We start from the raw sequence: 21,637 nt of genomic DNA on the forward strand, positions 1-21,637 counted from the left end.
AGTTTGAAGTGATAAATTATGTCTTAAAATCATGTGCTGAGAGGTGGAAAAAAACTAGTAAAGTCAGTGAAATGCTAAAGATGCAAAGGTTTTGTTAATATGAAGGTCACTAAGCTGCAAAGTAGCCAGGGAAGCTTTATCCAGAATAGCAGCAATTTCTTTGGAGACAGAAAATAATCCAACCAAGCAGAGGAAGCTGAAGAAATGTAAGATTAAAAACTACTTAAGTGGAAAAAATTATACTCTAAACAATGAGAAAACTAAATGATCTTTTTTCAATATCATTACAATGATTTTTTAGAGGGCAAACCTATCTGAAAGTCTAGCCCACATTTTGTTCCATTCACCTTTCTAATGATTTTCCTTGCACTTATTTTAAATAATTGTATTTATTGCAACTTATCATAAAACAAATGCAAGTTTAAACTGTGGAGACTGCAACTTAAAGCAGGTGCAGCTTTTAATAATAGTGAAAATTTTTAAATTGACAACTCCTAAACATGACATATGAGTATAAGGGTGTCAATAGCTAGCAACATTCATGAGGAAAAAATGGAGACATTAAACCTGAGCATTTGAAGACAGCTTTTATTATAAGCTTTTTCTGCATTACACACACTTCAGAAAAACCATTTGACTGATAACACTAAATATGATGTGATATGAGGTATTAATAAAATAAATAGGGTCTGCTGATGCTTAAGATTTTGGAAATCTTCTCCATTTTGAGTTCAAAATCAATGTAAGAATGTGCTTTATAATCTATCTGCATCACTTAATGTTGCTGTTCTTTTTCTCTAACTTATACAAATGTACCTGTGCTAGTGGCTGAGTTGCTTTGGCCTTCATCTGAATACTGGCAAGGATACTGCAGAGGTTCATCAGCTCCTGGAAAGTACTGTGAAAAAGCAATAATTATTTGATAAAAAAGTAATTAACAGTTCTTTAAAATTATTTAAACAGTACCTCAAAATTTGTAAGTCTAAATTATATATTACATTTATATGAATTTATTTGGAATATAAATGAATGTAATAATTTTTAATAATTTAATACATTACATATACCTACAACTTTGTTTATATTCTCAAATCTATTATGATTTATTGCACCCCTCCAAAGAGGGTATATATCTATATATATATAAATACATATAAAAGACAAATTATTTCCCATCTCTACTACAATAATTTGATACTTTTTGTCAAAAAGAGAGAGGCAAAAGAACATTCAAGCCCACCTTTGGAGTGGGATGAAAGGCATACCTTTTATAAATCAATTTCCCAGCTTAATAGTTTAAGAAATGATTAAATTACTTAAATAAATTTTTATACCCGCATCAAGTGTGTCATTATTTTAACAATTTCCTCCATGGATGGCCGTTGTGAGGGATCCTTGGACCAACAACGGGTCATTAAACTCTCAATTGGTTTAGGCAAATTTTTGATCAGTGGTGGCCGAGTACCTGCAATTGAAATTAGAAAACACCCTTAAATTTTTTAAACAGACTCCAAAACAAATGAGTGTCTGATCTCTCTCCAGTATTTTGCTAAATAAATAAAGGAAAATGCAGAGTTAATTGTAATCTGGATGAACTGGTTTGTACTTAATTTTCTCTCTTATAAACAAAAACTGACAAGAAAAGTTCCGTTGCACCCTATGGTAGAAAAAAAAATTAAACTTTTCCTTCAGTACAGGTTTGAATACTTTCCATGACTAACCAAGTACAACATATTACAAAGGCTAATGAAATGTTACTTCTTTCTGAAGAATGAAGTTCTAGGCCAAACTAGGAAGCAACTAATAGCAGTCTTTGCTCCCTAATGCTGTATTCACAGGAAAACCAGAAAAAATAAAGCCCAGAAAAAAATACCCCACAAAAAACCCCAAAAGACTCAAAGTATTTTTGAAAGCTGATTTCACTCTTGAGAACATCCTGAAAAATTATTAGGCACTGGAACTACCAATTTTGTGTGATTTTTTTCATTGCCTATAGTCATTCTTAGTAACACTGTACTTCAACTACTGTATAACTATTCAGCTGGTTTTTGCTTCAAGTTCCTCCTCTTATTACAATTTCAATGAGAACAATTAATGGACAACCAGTTGTGTTTGATATATGAGACACAGTGATGGTTTGCAAAGAAAGCAGTAAGTATTTAAGAATATATTAAACAGAACGAGTAATACATGAAGTAAGAATGCCACAATAGTTTTAGGTGAGATAAAGCGCACTAACACTTTCTTTTTAAGAAGAAAGAAGAAAGAAAATGGAAAAAGATAAAAAAAGATAAAATTTTAAAGCAAAAGTAGGTACAGATAGGGAATTTTAAAGTATACTCCCACACCTTACTGAGGCTTCTTGATTTACTACTAGATTTATACTCAGTTTTACAGTTAATGCTTTTATGCAAGGCACTTATCACTCCTAATCTCAATGGCCAGTGTCCTTGAAAAACTGGAGAACTTCTTTCTTCATTCAAAAATGACATTTGCATACATCTCTCTTAGTGCATTATTGAGACTATAATATTAATTGATTCTATCACTGACAGCCTCATTCTCTTCTTTGAATAGGGTATGCCTGTGCTCACCTTATGCTTCTGTCATTTACTACTGAAGCACTGACACTCAGGCATAGTGCTTAGAGTCACTTAGCCTTTATTGTTTGTTAATTTTTTCTTCCAGAAAGTTTATGCTTGCTTTGATGTTGTCTCTCACAAATGGCAGAAAGTCTTTGCAGACATTCACTGAACTACTTCACTATCATTATTTTATTACTCAAAAAATTGTTTTGCCATGGTACCTAAAAAGACAGCAGTAAAAAAGTTACACCTCTGGCATGAAAATACTACAGTCTACTCTACTACACTGACCAATGTTTCACCACTGCTTTAAAGAAAGCAGTTCATTTGAACACACCACTATGTCCTGCTCATAGTCTAAGTTCCTGAAAATCTGTTCTGTATAGTACCTAGCACAGCAGAGTGCTGCACCATGAGTGCAGGTACCTAGGTATAAAGGTAAAACCATTCAAAGAGCAGGATTAAAAAAAACCCAACAAAGCCCAAAACACCATAGATGAAAAATAAAAGTAACATTTTTAATGCCTAATGGCCCTGGAGGAGGTCTTAGTTAGTAACACTTCTAAACACAGGTTACTTAAAATTACACATTTCTTGCAGATGGTTCAATTAAAAAAAAAGAAAAAGGAAAGACAATGTATCTATTAAAATCATCATTCAGACAGGTAAGAGGTTTTTCTCAGATCACTTTTAAAATGGAGTGTTATAATAATGAAGACATTGCTCTTCATCCTTCTTTGTTCATAGACCTGTTACGTGTAGCAAGCAAGGCAGCAGACAAGTAACTGAAAACCCACACTGACACAAAAGTAGCAGTGTCTAACTACTTAGTCTTTGTGACAGAAATGCATATTTAATGAAGCACAAAACAGAAACATTAGTAATTAAAAGTTGTACAGCTAAGACGGTTCAGCAAATTTATAGGTTGTATACACAACTTCAAATGCATTATTTTTCAATAAAGTAAAAGTTGAAAAATATTTTCAACTCACCATTGTGAACTGCCCACATTATTCGGAAAGCTGGACCACCAATCTCATCAAAAGGTTTCCTACGGGTGATTACCTCCCAGAGAATAATACCCCAACTGAAAACGTCACATTTTTCACTGTAATTGCTACCTGGAAGAAAGCCATCAATATAATTTGACTCTTTTATATGTAACACATTAAAAAGAAATACAGTTTGAGCAGATCATAGAATCAGGTTAGAAAAGAGCTCCAAGATCGTTGAATCCAACCTTTCGCTAAACACCACAATGTCAACTAAACCATGGCCCTAAATGCCATGCTCAGTCATTTCTTCAATGCTTCTAGGGATGGTGACTCCTTCACTCCCCTGGGCAGCTTGCTCCAATAAATAAATAGCTTTACATACTTACTTTCACTTCACATTTATAATGCTGGAAAATAACGAGTTTTCTAATGCTGGCTGATTCATGCTAACTTAAGTCAGAAATCACTTGACAGTCTGACTGCTCAGAATGCCCCTCTCTGGGAATCAATCCTTGGAGTCATCTTGAAATAATAAAAATGCATGAGTTTCCTTATATAATATAAACCACAATTTATTAGGTTTAAGAAAATCTGTTGCATTCATGATGTAATTGATTATTTTTGTTTCCTCCAAATATTCTTCAATTCACTTCTTCCAATCTTAGTGACAATATGCCAGCCAGTAACATCTGTCATATCCATTACTCTTTTATTAATTACAGGTCTTCAGAAGAGCTACTTAGTTACCATATGAACAAATTCAGGAGAATTGTCAATTTCTCACCATCTGAATTCCTCTTGGTTTATTATTCTTATTCTTTTGTAATGTCATTACTTAATTAATTAATTTGACCATAAGTTCGGTATTTCTATGATTCCTAAGGCGCCGAAGACAGGTAGGTGACATAGAATAATAAAAAAAAATGTTCAGAGGCTACAAAGAAAGAATGTATGCTTTGTAACCATAACTCATGCAAATGCTAATAAGAAATGTGAATAGCTAATGACATGAGAATAAATGTGTGAATATAAATTATAGGATATTTGCTCATCTATCTTCAAACATGGATTAAAATTGGCATATAGTGGCTAAGAGATTTTTTTGTTCATATCTAATCAGGAAAGATTATTCAGACAAGTCATTTCAGTAACAAAGAAGTCTAGTTTCATGTGAATACCCACCATATAGCAACAGTTCCAACAGGTTCCATTCACTACCTGTGAGCCAACCTCCTCTGCCCCCGTACCTCTGATAAACTGTGCAAGGCAAACAGCTTGTTCTCTGGCCAGTTCACAAGAAAAACACAAGAGACAGGCTGCAGCATGAACCACAAGCCCTCTTTAAGTGAAGGCACTAATGTGAACTTTACAAAACTCTCTAAGAATGTGGATGTCAAAAACTCTTTATACCTGTATCAAAGTAGCTCAATGTGGCTAATGAATTCAAAAGGTGGGAAGAAGAAAAACAAAGTCAGCTTTATCAGTCAGCTTATTTTCAAAGATGCTGGGGAAAAAAAGTCATATAAGCAATGGCAGATCAGTAAGGGAAGCAAAACAGTCTCATCTATGCAGTCACAGCACTTCTGTCACACAGCCTACGAAACTGAAATACTGCTATTTCCCTATTTGAGCAATGAAATTCTTTGCGGCTGACAAGTCTTGGACTAATACTAAAAAGCGAGAGTCCAAAAGAAGTGAGAGAGTATTCTGTACTGTTTCCTTATGTGAGAGACTAAGATTGGATAGACACAATAATTCCTTAATTTACCCAATTCACCAAAAGCAATTTTAATTTTTTTAAAAAAATGATTTCTTCTAATGGGAATTCTGATATTGGTTGGAATTGCTCCCTTTTACTTCATCCTGATCTATATATTATTTTCATTTAGATTATTTGATCTGTACAAGGCTTTAGGTGCCCTAATGTTTAAAATGGGGGAAAAATTATTAATATTTCAGCCAAAGAGATCAAATGAGGGACACCTGCTTCTAAGGCAGGAAGATGACTTATCCAGACCACTGCTAAATTGCATTGATAATTAAGGTAGAGACAGGCTAAAAGGTGTTTAATCTCCAATTTAATATCTATGGGATTGTTTCTTTGATAATCATGCAGCAATAATAGGTATCTAATTATCATCGGTCTTCCCCAATTATGCTCCAATAAATAGCTTGTTTTCCTACTTAACCAAATTAACTTGTATTAACAAGTTCCTCAGTATGTAGGAAAGAGGAAGTACATCAAATCTCCAGATTACAAAAAAAGCAGATGAAGATGGGAGTTACAAGAAAGTGGGAGATCAAAAAAGAAGGCAATTATGTTCAATTTAGAGACTAACAGGGAAATTCTAAAGTTAAAAGCTGATCAGAGTAGGGAGGGAAAGTAATGACTGTATTTAAATGACAGAAGAGTTTGAAATTATTTAAGAATCTTAGAAACAGCAAAATTACGGGGAAAGAGCCCTCTGGTTGTATTTGACTCACAAAATAAGGAACTGCAGCTGTCTAAAGGTACTCCTTATGTAAATCTCAGCAACGACAAATAAAGATTCCACATCTTCATGTAATTAAATGTCTAATATTAACATGAGAGAATTGGTTCAGTGCTGCTCTTCAAACCTCTGCACAATTATTTGACAATATACACTTGCACAGATTTAAAAAAAAAAAGTTAGACTTCTGCCAAAACTTCCAGTTGTTACATCAAACTTCAGTAAACTTTATTTTAAAGACTACATGATGCTCTTATTCTTACATCACATTAATTCACAGTTGCATCCTTACAAAGAAAATGTAGTATTAATGCTGAATTTTTATTACCTTCAAAAACTTCAGGTGCCATCCAAGCAGCACTTCCTTTGTTGTTGGTCATGTGTGTTTGAATATCACAGGCTGTACCAAAGTCACAGATTTTTAGAACTGTCCCCCCAGCTACCAAGAGCAAACTGTCAAAAAAAAAGAAAGGATATTAATATTGTAAAATAAAATAGTCTGATAACAAAACACTGATTTTTTTTTTTTCATCCCAACAACTATCATTCTAATATAGGTGAATATCTTAGGCTTTGTATCTCAGTGCTTTGTTTTATAATCTGGGAAATATGGAAGGTCATTTGTGTATACTGTGACTATATTACATATTTTAAAGTAATCCAATATATGTTGTAATTTATTAATATTTCTACATGCTAGATTTTAACTAAATATCTTTAGCCATAGTAAATCACTAAGCATATATTGACAAGAGTAGACTTTCAGATGCCAGGGGTTGAAAACCAAGTGCTGTAGAAATTTTATCAAAACAACAATCAAGACTCCCACTAATATCAATCAATGTAGCTATTTATTTAAATGGAAGAACTTGGAGTTACAAGTGAATAACTCTAAATCAAAACTGGGGAGTACATGAAAGAACTAAAGATTTAAATTGTGGCTTCATGTTGTAACTTTACCTGGTAATAAACTGAGACTACTACCAAAAAGGGATGATTCTGCTGATCCTCAAATAACTGTTTCTATCTAATCTGTGGAGCCAGACCCAAAGCTGTAAAATGAGCTGGGTAACAAACTGACTGGATAGAAAACTATTAGATTTTGTTTTGGTGGAAAGTGATGGGATCTTCTGGCAGGGCTAGTGGACCAGGCAGAAGGAGGGGATAAAGGAGGATGGCCATGTAGCAAAAGAGCTTTAATGCAACAGATTAAATATGACATTAGAACCAATTACCCTCCCCACAATGTTCTCTTATTGAACACCACAATCATTCCAAAACAGGATGATTTTAAATGCCTCTGATCACAAGCCAAATTCCTAATAAAACCTTCTTCCATGATGCAGGGCAGGAGCAGGGTATTTTTCCAGCTGAACAGAAAGTAACTGAATACAGTTTATTTTCTGTATCATATACTGTCATTCTGTAACTGAAGTTTCAAATGCAAAACCATCACTTGGAATACAGTACATCCAAAAGTTAGGTATTTCTTTTAAATGTGATACAATTATTATAAATGATCTTAAACACCAATTGTAAGAAAATATGAAAAATGAACTATAAACCTACTTTGGTGGTTTCAGATCTCTGTGAATTAGAGCCTTTGGTTTCATACTGTGGAGATATGCCACTCCTTGGGAACACTGTAAACACCAACTCATGGCATGTGCAGCAGTATAATGAGGCAGAGGTTCAGCACCATGCAACACTGCAAAACAAAGGCACAAACTAAAAAGAACTTTATTGCATATTACAACAGATACAATGGAGTTAACAAAATACCAGTCAGAAAGCTCTGTAGAATCCAAGTAATCATTAACACCTCATTACTTCAACTAAAAATATCCTACTGCAGACTGTTAAAATAACAGAAATATCAAAATATTTCCCATTTTTTAGTACACTTTCCATAATAATTTATGTTAAAATTCAATATGAAAGGTGCTGCCTCTTCTCAGCTATCCCTGGTAAAGTCTGTTAAACAAATGCCCAGGGAATTCACAAATTAAGGAAGAATGTTTTCAGCTGTTCCATTGGAAAATTTTAAATTACTTGTATAAAATATAGAAACTGTTATCAAGAACAAACCAGTGAACTGAAAAGAGGTTTTAAAAGGCACACTGCCTTCTCCTTTACGTTATTTTAAGTATTTCAAAGAACCACATAATAATTCAAAGAAACCCCTGCAAGTCTACCAAGCAGGTCAAGCAGGCCACCTCCAGCTGGTTGTGCTGATTGTATTCAGTGTCTTATGAACAGCTCCAAGAATGGAGATGTTTGCCTTAATATTAGCACTTTAACTCCAGGAAGTTGAAATGATACTCACCATTGTACAGAGAACCTCCTTCAGCATACTCCATAACAAGACACACCTTTGGGGGGAAGGGGACAAAAAATTAGCATATTTTCAATGCAGAGGCAGAAGACAGCTTTCATAAACTGAAAGGGAAGTTCTTTGTGAGCAACTGCAAAAACTCCATACCTAAGCTAATGGGAAGTACATCAGTCAGTTTGACAGGTATGTATTTACATGTAAGAAAAATCAGTTTTACACTTAGTTCTCATTGGAAGATAGAAAATAAAAAGAATGACCTCTCTCCCTCTTCAGACTTAAAAAGCAAATACTGTCTTCAAACTGCAGTTCACTGTCCTTTACTTTATTCCTTTAGTGGCTTACAAAAAAAAATTTAAATACCATGCCAAAATCATTTCACTAGTACTAAGAAAGAAAAGGGATGCAGCATTATTTTAATCAGTTAAAAAGCCTGTACCAGAATTAGCTAAGGATACATCTGTTCTGTCACAGCACCCTCTTTTCTGCTTTGAGCATTGTGTGACTGTTTGCAGCTGTGGCTGAAAGCAAGCAAATCCTGAAAATTGCATGTATGAAAATAGGAGCTGATTTACAAGACACAATCATGTGTTGATAATGCATCTCCTTTCTGTATTGATTAGTAATTAATATGACTGTAGATATGAATGTAACATTATCTGTAATACACTAGATGCCATTTTGACAAACTGAAGTAAAACTGGTGTTTAGAAACAAATTTGGTGTATTCTTGAAAGAAGTTGTTTTTCATAGCAGTAGAAAGGAAAAACAAATACCTGAAAATATCAACCAACCTACACATCTGTATATTTCCTTACTATGGCCAAAACATGAAAAATATATAAAATATACATTTTTAATATAAAATACATGTTATGTGCACTGATCCTTGCATATGTTAAGCTAGTCACCTTTTTTCATACTGACATAAGCTGTAACTTACTGGGTTTAGACAGGCTCCATATAACTTGACAATATTGGGATGATTTACTCGTGACAGTTGTCGAAGCTGCAATACAAATCACACGGTTTCAAACCATGAGACAAAAAGGGATAATGCTTTATTTTCATAGCTATAAATAATACACCACAACAGCAAGGACAGTTTTCTATGTCTGCGTAACCCCAGATGGTGACTTTACGAATTAAAATATTTATGTCACTCTTTGCATTTTAATTTATGCAATGCAGTTTGTGTCAAACAAACTGTGTTTTAAAAGAAAGTTTGAAGAAATTACATTTAAAGAAAGTATTTTTGTCAGGCTATAATAATGTCACTCAAATCACAAGCACTGTGCAACTATGACATCTATAGATTTGGTGCTCTTCCTAAGGCTTTCAATTTTGGGACTACATAAAAATTGATTAAATAAAAAGAAATCAGAATCATACTGTCTGTTTTGATAATATAGAGGACAAAAGTTCTAAAATCCCCAAGCCCACACCCTATAATTAAATATTTTAACATTAAAAAATTTAACAATAAATGTAATTAATTATTAAATTATTGAGTTATATTAATAACTTATAAATAATTAAGAATTTACAAATGAAAATAATTTAATATTAAAATGACATAGTTCCACGAACTTATTACTATTTGCACTGACAACTGCAGTATTTTGCATTGGATTTTTTTACCAGTACATAGTAGAAGCAAGCAAAAAGGCATTTTTCCCCCTTTACACAGACTGCTGAAGTAGTTTATGCTGTCTACGGAGCAAATGCTATTATTTCTATACAGAATTATTTCTATGTCTTCAGAAGATCTAAAAAATCAGAATGAAATATTTCACCTGATGCTTTCACTGTGCAGGGTCTTCTGAATAGCAGTAATTACTGAAGCCTTTCTGGGATTATCTACTCAGACCTCTTTTGAACACAAAAATCCCAAGGGACCAATCGGATCTACTCAGCATTACACCAGACTCAGACTAATAACCTTAAAAACTTTTCATTGTAATGAACAACATATAAATATTTAAAGAAAGGACTATTACAAACATGCTTTTTCCAGCCCTTTAGTGTGTCACATTTTGCTAGAGTTAGTTCTAAATTTAAGAGTTTTATTTTTAACATATTTTGTGTATCCTGAACATCCTAAATTATAACAGAATAAATACTAAGCAGTATGTCACAACATATCTCATTTAAACTAAACTTTTGATTTTAGAAAATACTATGTATCTTGGGAAGTCTATCAGTATAGCTGAACTACTCAACATATTTTTAAAGAAGCAGATACTGAATGAAAGCAGTGATTGCCTTTAAGGTACCAATGTACTTATATATAGGAAAAGAATCAAGTTATTAGAACTGCTGAAAAAACTCAGAAATGGTTTCAAATATCAACCTGATTGTACTGATTGAGAACCTATGCTGTGGCCCCTGGAAGTGTTAGCCAGCTCCAAGGCTTTGGCTATTCCAGCTGCACCCTGACTTCAGGCTGGGACAGAATCTAAGAAGTGTTATTTCACTACTTGTGTGCCCTTGTCTCTCCCACACTCTTGCTTTTCAGTTTTTATGAGAAGCAAACTAAAGGAGCTGCGATATGCTTTGACAGGTCTCCTGTTCTGCAAGACAAGGGTGCAGGCCTGAACTGGGTACCACAGGCAGCATTTATTTTAAGATAAAGACATAACTTTTAGTACACTAAATGCACCCACGAATTTCAGGAAACAAGCTCTACCAAACCCCATATTTTCCATCAAATGTACTGTACCTCTACAATGAAGGCTTTTCTTTCAGATTCACTTTCTATCTGTTTAATGGCTACATCTTTAGCTCGCCATTTTGCCTTGCAGACCACACCAAAGGCTCCTCTTCCAACAACCTAGAACAAAATACAAAACACTAGAGTTAAAACTTGAAATGGTTTCATTTGTTGTGCAGGACTTCACAGACAGAAATTCAACTTACAAAACTGAAAATACACAGACTTGAGGTTTGCAGTAGGAACTGAATACTGTGCCATCAAAACATAACCGGGTTTAGCTAAGCTTGCTCAAGAGATCATTTACAGAAGAATTGGAAAACACACATACAAAACATTTTACTACTGATGTGCAGAGACAGTATTTCAAAGAGTTATGATCTCAATTATTTAGAACAAAATTTGCTCAGAAGAAAATCAGAGGAATGAGACCAAATTTTTTTTTTAGGTTTCACCCATGAAACTACATTTATCTGCTGTATTTGTTTATTCTTGCTAAAAACATGAATTAAAACTTCTGAAATTTAAATGCCTACACAACTGCACAGGACCATGATGAAACTGGGACAAGATGCTCAGTGTGCTCAAAGTTATCAGTTCATTTTCTCAGAGATGACTCAAGAGTGTGATAGCAGTAAATTATCCTGCAAGTCCTTCAAAAAAGCACTGTGTCTATAAGATAAGTTTTCCCTATTTCTGTCTGCTTTCTATCTGATTTAGAATTAACATTGCCTAAAACAATTAAAAAAACCGAACCCCTGAGAAGAGCCATAATTCTTCTGTGTAACTTTGTAAAAGCAGTAGTAGCAGCTTTTGTATTCTATAGTGTTCAAGCAATCTTTAACCTTTGCTGTGAAAAAGCTCAACACCACCACACCAGCATTATTTAGAGTAGCTCTTTGAAATCAAGCATATAAATGAAAGCAGCATAGAGAGAAGGTCACTTTAAGTTACTGGTGAATTACACATGATGTTTAATTGAAAATTCATTTATTTTAATTGCTCCTCAGAGGAAAAACGGCAACCTACAGGAATAATGACAATACATGCACATGAGATGTAAAATTGAAATGAAGGTGTTGCCAAAACAGTGACTACAAAACAGTGGCAGCCACTACAGGAAACCACAGACAAGCGCATTATTACTCATATGCTCAAAATAAAATGTTGAGGAGTAGGAAACCTAAGGCATACACAGGCACAGAAGGAAAAGGAGCACCTCGAACTCCAAAAAATGCAAGGCAGGCAAGATGAGAATTAGGAGAAGGGAGGAGAAACAAGGGGCTGACTACCATTTATGTAATCCATTCCTGGATTAGGTTTTTACTATGTGCTTCCCAAATAAATAAATAGTGAAACTTATTTCCTCTGGGAATGGGATGGAAAAGACTGCAGGTGCACAACTCAAGACCTGCTAAACTCTCATGGATATGAGAAAGTCTGCAATCAAGGCCCCAGTTTGAAGAGATGAAAAATATAAATTAAAAAAACCCCTTCAAGATCTTGCATTAAGAAAGATCAAAAAAGGGAAATTATGCTTAATACTTCTTAAAAGTTTCATGTGGATATAAGAAACAGCTGCCCATGACAGCCAAAGTGATCAATGGCACTTTCTTCTTCTGGCTTCCTTGTTATTGTAAGAAATATTTTTCTCTTTTACATTACAGCATGTACTTAAGCCTTGCAGGAGTTCCTGCCATCTCACCTTTACCTTCCACAACAGTGGTTTGCACACTGAGTCTGTGATAAGATATTCACAGAGGATGCACAGAACATGCTCCATTCTGTTCCATTAAAGAACTGGACCTGTTGATTGTAACCTCATCCCCCCGCCAAAGTGCAGGGCCTTGACTCTTGTCCTGACGTAACACACGCTAACTATTTTCTTGCATTCCATAAGTGAGGTTGGAAACACCAAGCCATATGAATGATAGATGAGCAGCCTACAAAAATAGTACATATCAACAAATTGGAAACAATGAGTCACTGGAAGACATAAAAGTCCCAAACAGCCGTCCTTGTTATTTCCCCTTCTCTCTCAGACCATGTTTTGAATAAAATTGCCCATTTTCTTGGAGTTGGCAGGCCCCCCACCTTCTACTGCTGCAAGAGCTGTCCATTACAAAGCCTCTACCCACCTTGCACAGCACGTGACCAGACCTACAGAATAAGCAAAATCTCATCAGTTGATGTGCGTGCTGTAAGTCTGCATTTTGCGGAAATGATGATTAGTGAGCACATAAAAAACCACCATGCAAGCATCTGGCATATACTAAGGACAGTTAATGAGAGAAGGATGCCACAGAGCAGCTTGTGCAGGATGAAGAGCAGCAGCACTACAGATCCACATCTGCTGCTCCCCTACGCTGTGAAGGAATCCAGACCGGGTTACCCAAGTGAGTGGGAAGAACTCTCCCTTCCACTTAGGGAAAAGGACATGGGCATATAATGAATTCTTCTAGGTGGATACAATTGGCCTTATGATTGCAAGTCTCTGTGAGACACCTTTTAGAAGGTTCCTTTTCCTAACATATCTTTCTCATACTTTTTCAGAGTTTTCAACTACAATTCTGTTACATTTAAACCCGTGACAGAAACAAAAGGATTTGAAAACAGTGCATATACATCAGTTAAAAGACTGGTCTCAAAATTTAATGAAGTAATATTTTTTTTCTTTTACTTAGCCTGAATCACTTACAACAGTTTGTGATGGGTCAGGTTGACTTTTTTTCTGGCTAGTTGTATCTTTCCCTGCTGAAAAGACTTGTATATGTTCATACGTAAAAATACACTATATGTATTATGTACATAATTTTAATATTATGAATAGGCAATATATACTACATACATCTTTATACATTAAATACATTTCTTTTTCAGATGTATAACAAAAAAAAGAAAGCCCATGTATCTCTTCCATTTGATTTCACATAGTTAAATTCAGCCTGTAAGTTAATATAAATGCATACTGTTCCCTTGCAGATTATCCATGACTATTTGCAAGTTTTGTCCTGAGAACTTGTACGTGTATTTCCAGTTCATATACTAAAGAAAGCATCATTTTGCAGTGTTGTTGTATTTTTTAACAATGTTTCTATTAAATTAAGAAACTCACAGAAACAAATATACTGCCCAATGTAGTGTTTTACACTGAGCCACGAAAGTCACAATATTTGGGTTTTAGATGACAAGTGGAATAAATTCCAAGAATCAGATGCACTTTAAGAAGTTCCACTGATGACTGGAAAAAACAATAATAAATAAAATCAGTGTTGATTACCGAGAGAATGAATTTAGCAGGTAATTTAAACCTTAATTACATAACAGAAAGCTGTGAGACCATCACGTATGTAAATTTTATTGTTGGTGAAAATTTGATAAATGATTATGCAGTCAAGGTTTCATAACAATTTATCAGTGACTTGGTGCCAGCTTAGGCAGAGGGTTGAACTTGAGAAGAGGACATGAATGCAGTGAATATTTACCTAGGATACAGGGAAAACAGAAGAGCCAGTCCTCCATTAAAGCAGCTCAGGCTCTCGGATAACACGTGAAAGGAGCAACTATCAGAAATGATGATGGATCTAATACAAATTGAAGTTTCCCATATGTGAAAACACAGTGTTTATCCTACTTAATCTGGAAAAAGTACCTTACTCATAGCAAAAAACCCTTTATAACTGACAGAATGCAGCCTGTGGTGGAGTCCATTTACATATAGTTTTCTTCCCTTTAATTTTTTCTTTAAAGGAGTAAATCTTAGATATTGTCATAATGGTTTAAACACTATGTAGTTTCCTTCAGCACCACGTGCTGGAACTAAGTAACTTAATATCACAGGAGTAAGGCACTGCCTGAACTTTAGTTTCTTCATACTCATTCCTACTTGTCCCCTGCTTTTGGTGCCACACCATATGTTTTAGCAATACTGCATATTTGGAATGATATTAAGCACAGTTAATGTAATTATTGACACAGCAAATCAATAAACAGCAGTTGATCTGTAGCACTGTGTATATCTGGAAAATGATCTAAAAATAAACACATTCTTTTGGTAAAAGATTTTGTTCCTTTAACTATCATCTAGGAGAAAAAAGGAAAATATAAGGCAGATGAGACATTTAGAAATAGAGTAAGAACAAGTCTGCTTCTACCTTTCTCACAGAAGATAATTAAGTTTGTCAAAGACCACTCGGTACATGACACAAAAACATTTTAAACTGGAAGTAATACTTCAAGAGATTCAAAGATTGAAAAGTGTACTAAAATTTATTCTTCTACATATAGAATACACACCAGTCAAAAGTAACATTTTACTGTGTGACAAAGTGACATGGTGAAGGACAGTGCCACTTGCATGTTTTCCAGATAATGTATTTAGAGTCTTATTTAAAGAATATGAACCATACAAGAACCCTGGAACAAGCATTACCTCTGTCTCTGTGTACAAATAGTATCAAATGCTGTACGTAAACAAAGATACATGATACTGACTTGTAAGTATGTAGACTATACTGACTGGTAAGTTATGTAGACTAGAAATCATGCAGGAAATAGAGACTGCAGATATGTTAAGACCTTAAGGATGTATTTTGACCTAAGGGATGTGACCAAAAATTTCCCCTCCCCCAGTAAAATAAGAAAAATGCATCTCTATTTATTCAGATGCACCATAATCCCCTAACAAACGCCAAAACTTTGGAAGAATTAATTTCAACTTTGTATTAACTGCACAGGTTTTCTATTAACTCAAAAACATAAAAATGAAAAGTTTTTCTCTCTATCCATAAAGTTTCCATGTAAGGTAGTTCTGCATACTGGATACCTAGTGCTTTTCTTTCTAAAAAAAACCTTGCTGGATATATAAGACAGCAATAAAATATAATAGCTCCCTGGTTAGTAGACGTAGTATTCTTTGCAGAACTGACTTCATAATTTGAAGTATCTACTGTATGACATGCTGATTTACAATTTTGGGAAGCAAGAGAAGCGGTTACAAAAATCCAGCAAAGAAAACCCAACAAAACCCGTGTTTCCAAAATGACAACAGGTTTTAAGTTATCTTTAATATCTATGTTGCTTTGTTTACTGGTATATTTGCTAATAAAATGGTATGTATACAAACTGAATGTTTGGATCTCTCAAGCTCCAGACACTACACAAGACAGAGTGGAAAAAAATGCTTTATAATGCTTTCTAAAAACACAAAAAAGAATCACATTTTAAAATTCAGTTGCTTCTATTTTCTTTGTCTACCAGAGCTCCAGGAGTACCAATAAAGTATACTAATATTTTCAGTTTTTCACATGTCTGCCTGTATGGCAAATGGAGCATAAATTAAAAAAACAAAAAAATCCAACAAAACAGAAAAACAAACAAATCCAACAAAACCCAAAAAGTAAAACAAACAAACAAAAAAAAGGTGCCAAAAGAAACCATGAACAACATTTTAGAGCTTCTAAAAATATATGCCTACACTTTTCATCATTCATTCAACTAGCCTCAAATCCCAGCTTTGGTTCCTCTGTGTGTGCTATGCTTTATTAAGTAGGTTGAAGCAAATTGGCCCCATGCCATGAATGACTGGGGCCAATACCCTGGCAGCACTTTTAGGAAGGAGTTTGGATCTATCTGCCAATTCTTACAGCTATGTTCTTTGGTTATTTGTACTAGTGTCAGCACAACTCTAAATGTTGCTTTTCCTTTTTGGGATTCATACAGAAATGAAGAAACGTCCAAATCCTCTTCACTCCCCCACTCCGAAAACCCCTGTAATGAATCCTACTAATCTGAAGAAAACAAAGTCACTTAGTTTAGATTTAGTTTCCAAGTTTCAACTTAGAAGTTATGCAAAACACCTTAGGAAAAAAATATTTCTTCCTGAAATAAACTAGTTATTAAAATCAACTTAGATTCTTAATAAATATAGACAAACTCATACAGTTGGTCCCTAACCAGGGTTTCATCTGTTAGAGCTGTATAACACTGTACAGGTTTCATTCAGTGGCTTGTCTATCTGAATTTAGCTCTGTTTTAAGAATTCTCTTTTCATCTTCTTTAGAACATGTTTATGAAGAATCAAAGCATCACCTTACATGTTCTTGAAATTATAGGATCATAGAATGGTTTGGGTTGGAAGGGACCTTAAAAGAACATCTAGTTCCATCCGCCTTGTCATGGGCAGGAACACCTTCCACTGGACCAGGTTACTCAGAATCCCACTGAAAATTATGTTCCCAGAAATTCTTCCTTTGCTCTGAACATGCAACCAACCCTCCCTGCATTTTGATAGCTCAAGTCATTCCAAGAAATGCATGCATCTCAAAGATAACAGTTTATCAAGTTATACTTTCATCCTGGCTTATCACATACTGAAAAGCTTTTACCCTACTGATAGGGTTTTATATATCTGTATCAAGAACTGAACTGAATTAAATTTTAATTACCAGCAATTTATAAACATTAATGAAACAACTGTCTGATGCTCTAGTATGAATCAATTTCTTCTGTTAAGAGCAGCCGAGAGATTGGATTATTATTTTAGAAACAAGATATTGGATAATGAGGCAGTCAGGATGCAGGATTCTAACATGAGCTTTCTGGGCTGGCATTGTCTAAAATTACTGGTAATCTACTGTAAATACTGTTCCAATGGGTGGAACAAATAAGGGACATGTGCAACTTGCTCTGTTGTTTTAGTTTTTTCTTAGGGAAAGAAAGGTATTAGACACAGAACTCTTAATTATCTCAGAAATATGGATCTTCCTTTCATCACTGGAACAGGAAGATCTGTGAGGTTTCTTTCCCATGTGTTCTTTATGAGAGTGAAGTATGAGTTTCTTTTACAGGACATAAACTGATTCACTGAGTATATCTGCATGTGCAGAAATGAGTGTAAAGCGTCACATTAAATGTTTAACTAGCTTATTAGCCATCTTCTAACTCAATGCACAGTAAATTTCATCCACATAGAATTGATGTTGAACAACTTCTGCTATAAATTTACACCCCAGCTAACACTTCAGCTATTTTCCTATGTAAATGAATAAAGAGAATCTTCCATGGGTGTAACTAGACTACATTTAAGTAGTTATTTGAATTAATTCAGAAACGTATTTAGATTAAAATCAGAGAAAATACTGGCATATGTTTTCACCATGTACTTATTTTTTGCCTTTGTTTTTGAATACCCAGCTTTGCACCTTGAAGTCTTACTGAAAAAGGCTGAGAAATTCAACTGACTTCAAATGGATTTTAACCACCACCCTTGGTTCTTGAGAACCAATCCTTCTGCACTCAAGTCAGATATCTGAAAAATGCTGTTCAGATCTCAAATCATATCTGGTTCTTCTCTAAATTCCTTCCAACTTTTCAGATTGGTATTCTACAACTGGGGGTGACCCCCCAGAACACAGAAACAGTGGAGGTAGTAATAGCTTCATGCTCAACAGCAACTTACACAAATGTGCTTTACTTTGTAATGGACATAATCAGTCATTTCATCTCACTAACGTTTTAAAAGTTAACTATATAAAGGGGAGCAAAACCCAGTTGCTCTGCTGTATTGCTCATTCTCTTGCCTCTGAACTGCTTTGCTCCAGAATTGGAAGGAGCAGACATAGATCTCAGCACACTACTCAGTTAATGAAATTAATCAACTATTTCAAAAATATCTGACATAGGTGGAAATACTATAAATTGCATCTCCTTGGTTGTTGGGATCTTAAGTAAACTTTCTATAAGAAATATATATGAAGCTTACCTCCTCATCTCAAAGAAAACATTACCCTAATTCTCTTAGAATTAACTACTGCCCAAACAGATTGTTGAAAATAAACTTCACTGTAAAATGTATATATACAGTTTACTGTATATACTCTAACAGTAGAGCATTAAACAACAGTTTTCAAGTAATTTCCACTTTCAGACCATCCAAAAGTAACTTACAACTATGCAAATATGGCATTAGTTTTTCTAACTTGTCTGCATCAGGCAGTGACTGGGCAGGGTCACAGTATACATGACCAGACATGTACCTTTGGCTGTGCCAAGGATACACATATCATGTGATGAAGAGGTCTACATTTTGGTCATGTATGGGACTGTTACCCAGTTACCTGGTGGAAGAAAGCCTGTGGAATTTTCAGGAAAGAGTGGCAGGGAGTAGGCTGCCAGAACAACTAAAAACCAAAGTGTGTTTGTTGTTTAGATGTGGAAACTCCTCTGGGAAGAAACAACAGGAGTGTTGTTCTAGATTTAAATATGAGACTTTAAAACAAGACTCTTAGGCTTTTTATTGCTGACTTGATTTCAGTTATATTAGGCAATATTTTTTCAGTTTCTAATGATTTGTCTATCTAATACTAAAAACTTAAAATGGCCATTTTCACAATCGAAAACTTGCATAGTAAAATAGAGACCACTTCTTTTGAACACAAGTTTTATGTTGTTTTACCCCTTCTAGTTTTGAAGATGCTCCTGCTGTGTCACATCAATTTTGACCTGACTCCAACTCTTTAATAATAATCGTCTCTATGTTTTATTTCATTTTAAGCACCTGAAATGACAAAAAGGCAGACTGAAGCTGGAGATGTGTTTTACTGGTGGGAAGTAACACTACAGTTAGTCATGTGCATGGTAACTAAAGTGAAATATGGTATATTCTTGTTCTGATCTTAGTAGAGTTCAGACAAACCTAAATGAGAGTGTACTTATAGATCTCACATTTATTAGCAAGGTCTCTGGGCCTGCAAGTATTTCAGAACTTCAATATCTATTAATAAACCAGTGGCAGAGTGGGACTGCTATCTGCTGACAAGACAGCCTTGATAATACAACAGCAAAGCTATGATTATAAAAGCATTTGAGTTTCCAGTGTAGATCTCTTAACACTCCATTTTGAAACATTTGAAGTTTGCCAAGCATATATATGACCATTTTGAGATATTACAGTCACTTACAATCCTTGAAAACTTCTGAAGTTTCTTCTAAAGTGAGAGCACAGAAAATCCTCAGTAAGGATGTGCGTTTTGTTATGACTACAAAGTTGACTATTCGTGCTGAAATTGCATCATGAGTAAGAGGTCAACACCCACAGCTCAGAAAAGCAAGGTCTAAGTATGATCCCAAATCCATCTGTTCTCTTGTAAAGTAGGCCTTATTTCTTCCTCTGTGCAATGACATTTAGACTGTGTTCAGCATTAGGGTATCCCCATTGCCTATAAGAATTCTGTGAGGACGGGTACACTCAATATGCTATGCCAGCTGTGAGATTTTTTCATGGAGACAACACTTCATCAGAGTTCTCCTGCTTATATCACATGAGTTTTGTTATCTCTACAAAGATACTGTGTTGAGAATAATGCAACAACTGCATTAAACAAATTTCTACTTAGGCATTGTCTCTAGATACATTTTTGTGCTGACAGTCCTGTTTCTGTGAGTGCCAGGCACATGTGTGGGACACAGTCAAGCTCTGAGCACTGAACCTTAGACAGCTAAACTCTAGTTACACCAATTATACACTATGCAGTTCCACATTTCTTATATGTAAAACAGCAATACAATCCTTGCTAACAACCTCCCCAGGGGTGTTGTGAGGATTAAAGATTTGTATAGCACTTTATTAATTCAAAGGGCTATGTCTAACACAGCAGATGTGGTACTCACTTCTATGAGCCATCACTGGGCACCTTTTTCCGATGGATAACCCACTTAAACTTTCTTCATTGGGTGAGAAAGGCTGTTGCTCCGAAAACATGTGATTTGTTCCCTGGCTATTAGTAACTGTTGCAAAAACATCAAAAATACCTTCACTTCAGAACAGTTAATTGCACAAAGGGAGGTGGAACAACTAGACTTACAGAAACAAAAATCTTTATGATTGCCAAATTCATAGAAAGAGATAAAGACAATCTTCTGAAAGCTACTGTCTCCTGAAAATTCCCAGTGCCTGCTATGGTGAAAGCCAAAGTTACCACAACACTACCTGAATACAGCAGAAAGTGCCCTGGTGCTCCACGGAAACGCTGTAGATGTTAAGGTCCCTGAACTATCCCCAGAAGACCCAAGCCCAGTGTGATAATTATAAACAAACCAGTATCTAGCAAGCTGCTATAAAAACCTGAGACGAAGGTTGTCATCTAAAAGCTATCAAAGCTACTACACAAAACTCTGCTTCCACACAAACTTTTTAAGGAAAAGAGGGTAATTATTACTGAAAGATGGTAACCTACAAATAAAAGCACGGAGACTGTTTTAGACGTCTTGGATGCATGTTAGGTCCAGACTCTACAGGCTGGCCTCATCAAACTTGTTATGGGTCAACATGAAGCAACTCCACTCTTGTAGAGAATTTAGCAGGGGATGAAGGAAAAAACCAGCAGCAATATTTTTGTGTAACTCTGAGAGTCAAGCAACACTGTAGTATATAGAGACTACTGAGCCTGTTATTAAAGCACGCAAACCATCCTAGATCACACCCACGCTACTTTCACAGGAACTCCAGATAGATGAAAGGT

At 35.0% G+C, this 21,637-nt stretch overlaps 1 protein-coding gene across 9 annotated transcripts in view; it reads right to left on the reverse strand.

Annotated features, from left to right (window-relative positions):
- MAP3K7 (mitogen-activated protein kinase kinase kinase 7) overlaps window positions 1-21,637 on the reverse strand; it is a 45,495-nt gene that overhangs the window by 23,020 nt on the left and 838 nt on the right. For 8 of the 9 annotated variants that reach the window (XR_009277123.1, XM_058834184.1, XM_058834183.1 and 5 more), the window contains exons 2-9: window positions 11,127-11,237; window positions 9,348-9,413; window positions 8,399-8,444; window positions 7,642-7,780; window positions 6,401-6,525; window positions 3,578-3,706; window positions 1,335-1,465; window positions 817-898 (exon numbers count right to left, since the gene is read on the reverse strand). Coding sequence is in view for 8 of the 9 variants with exons in the window: in XM_058834184.1 (XP_058690167.1) it covers window positions 817-898; window positions 1,335-1,465; window positions 3,578-3,706; window positions 6,401-6,525; window positions 7,642-7,780; window positions 8,399-8,444; window positions 9,348-9,413; window positions 11,127-11,237 (829 nt within the window). In the remaining variant the exon portion in view is untranslated. Of the gene's footprint in view, window positions 1-816; window positions 899-1,334; window positions 1,466-3,577; window positions 3,707-6,400; window positions 6,526-7,641; window positions 7,801-8,398; window positions 8,445-9,347; window positions 9,414-11,126; window positions 11,238-21,637 lie in introns of those variants that run through there. The other variant, XM_058834185.1, reaches the window with a different exon arrangement.

The sequence above is a fragment of the Poecile atricapillus genome, chromosome 3, assembly GCF_030490865.1.
Source record: "Poecile atricapillus isolate bPoeAtr1 chromosome 3, bPoeAtr1.hap1, whole genome shotgun sequence".
In the NCBI taxonomy this organism is placed as follows: Eukaryota; Metazoa; Chordata; class Aves; order Passeriformes; family Paridae; genus Poecile; species Poecile atricapillus.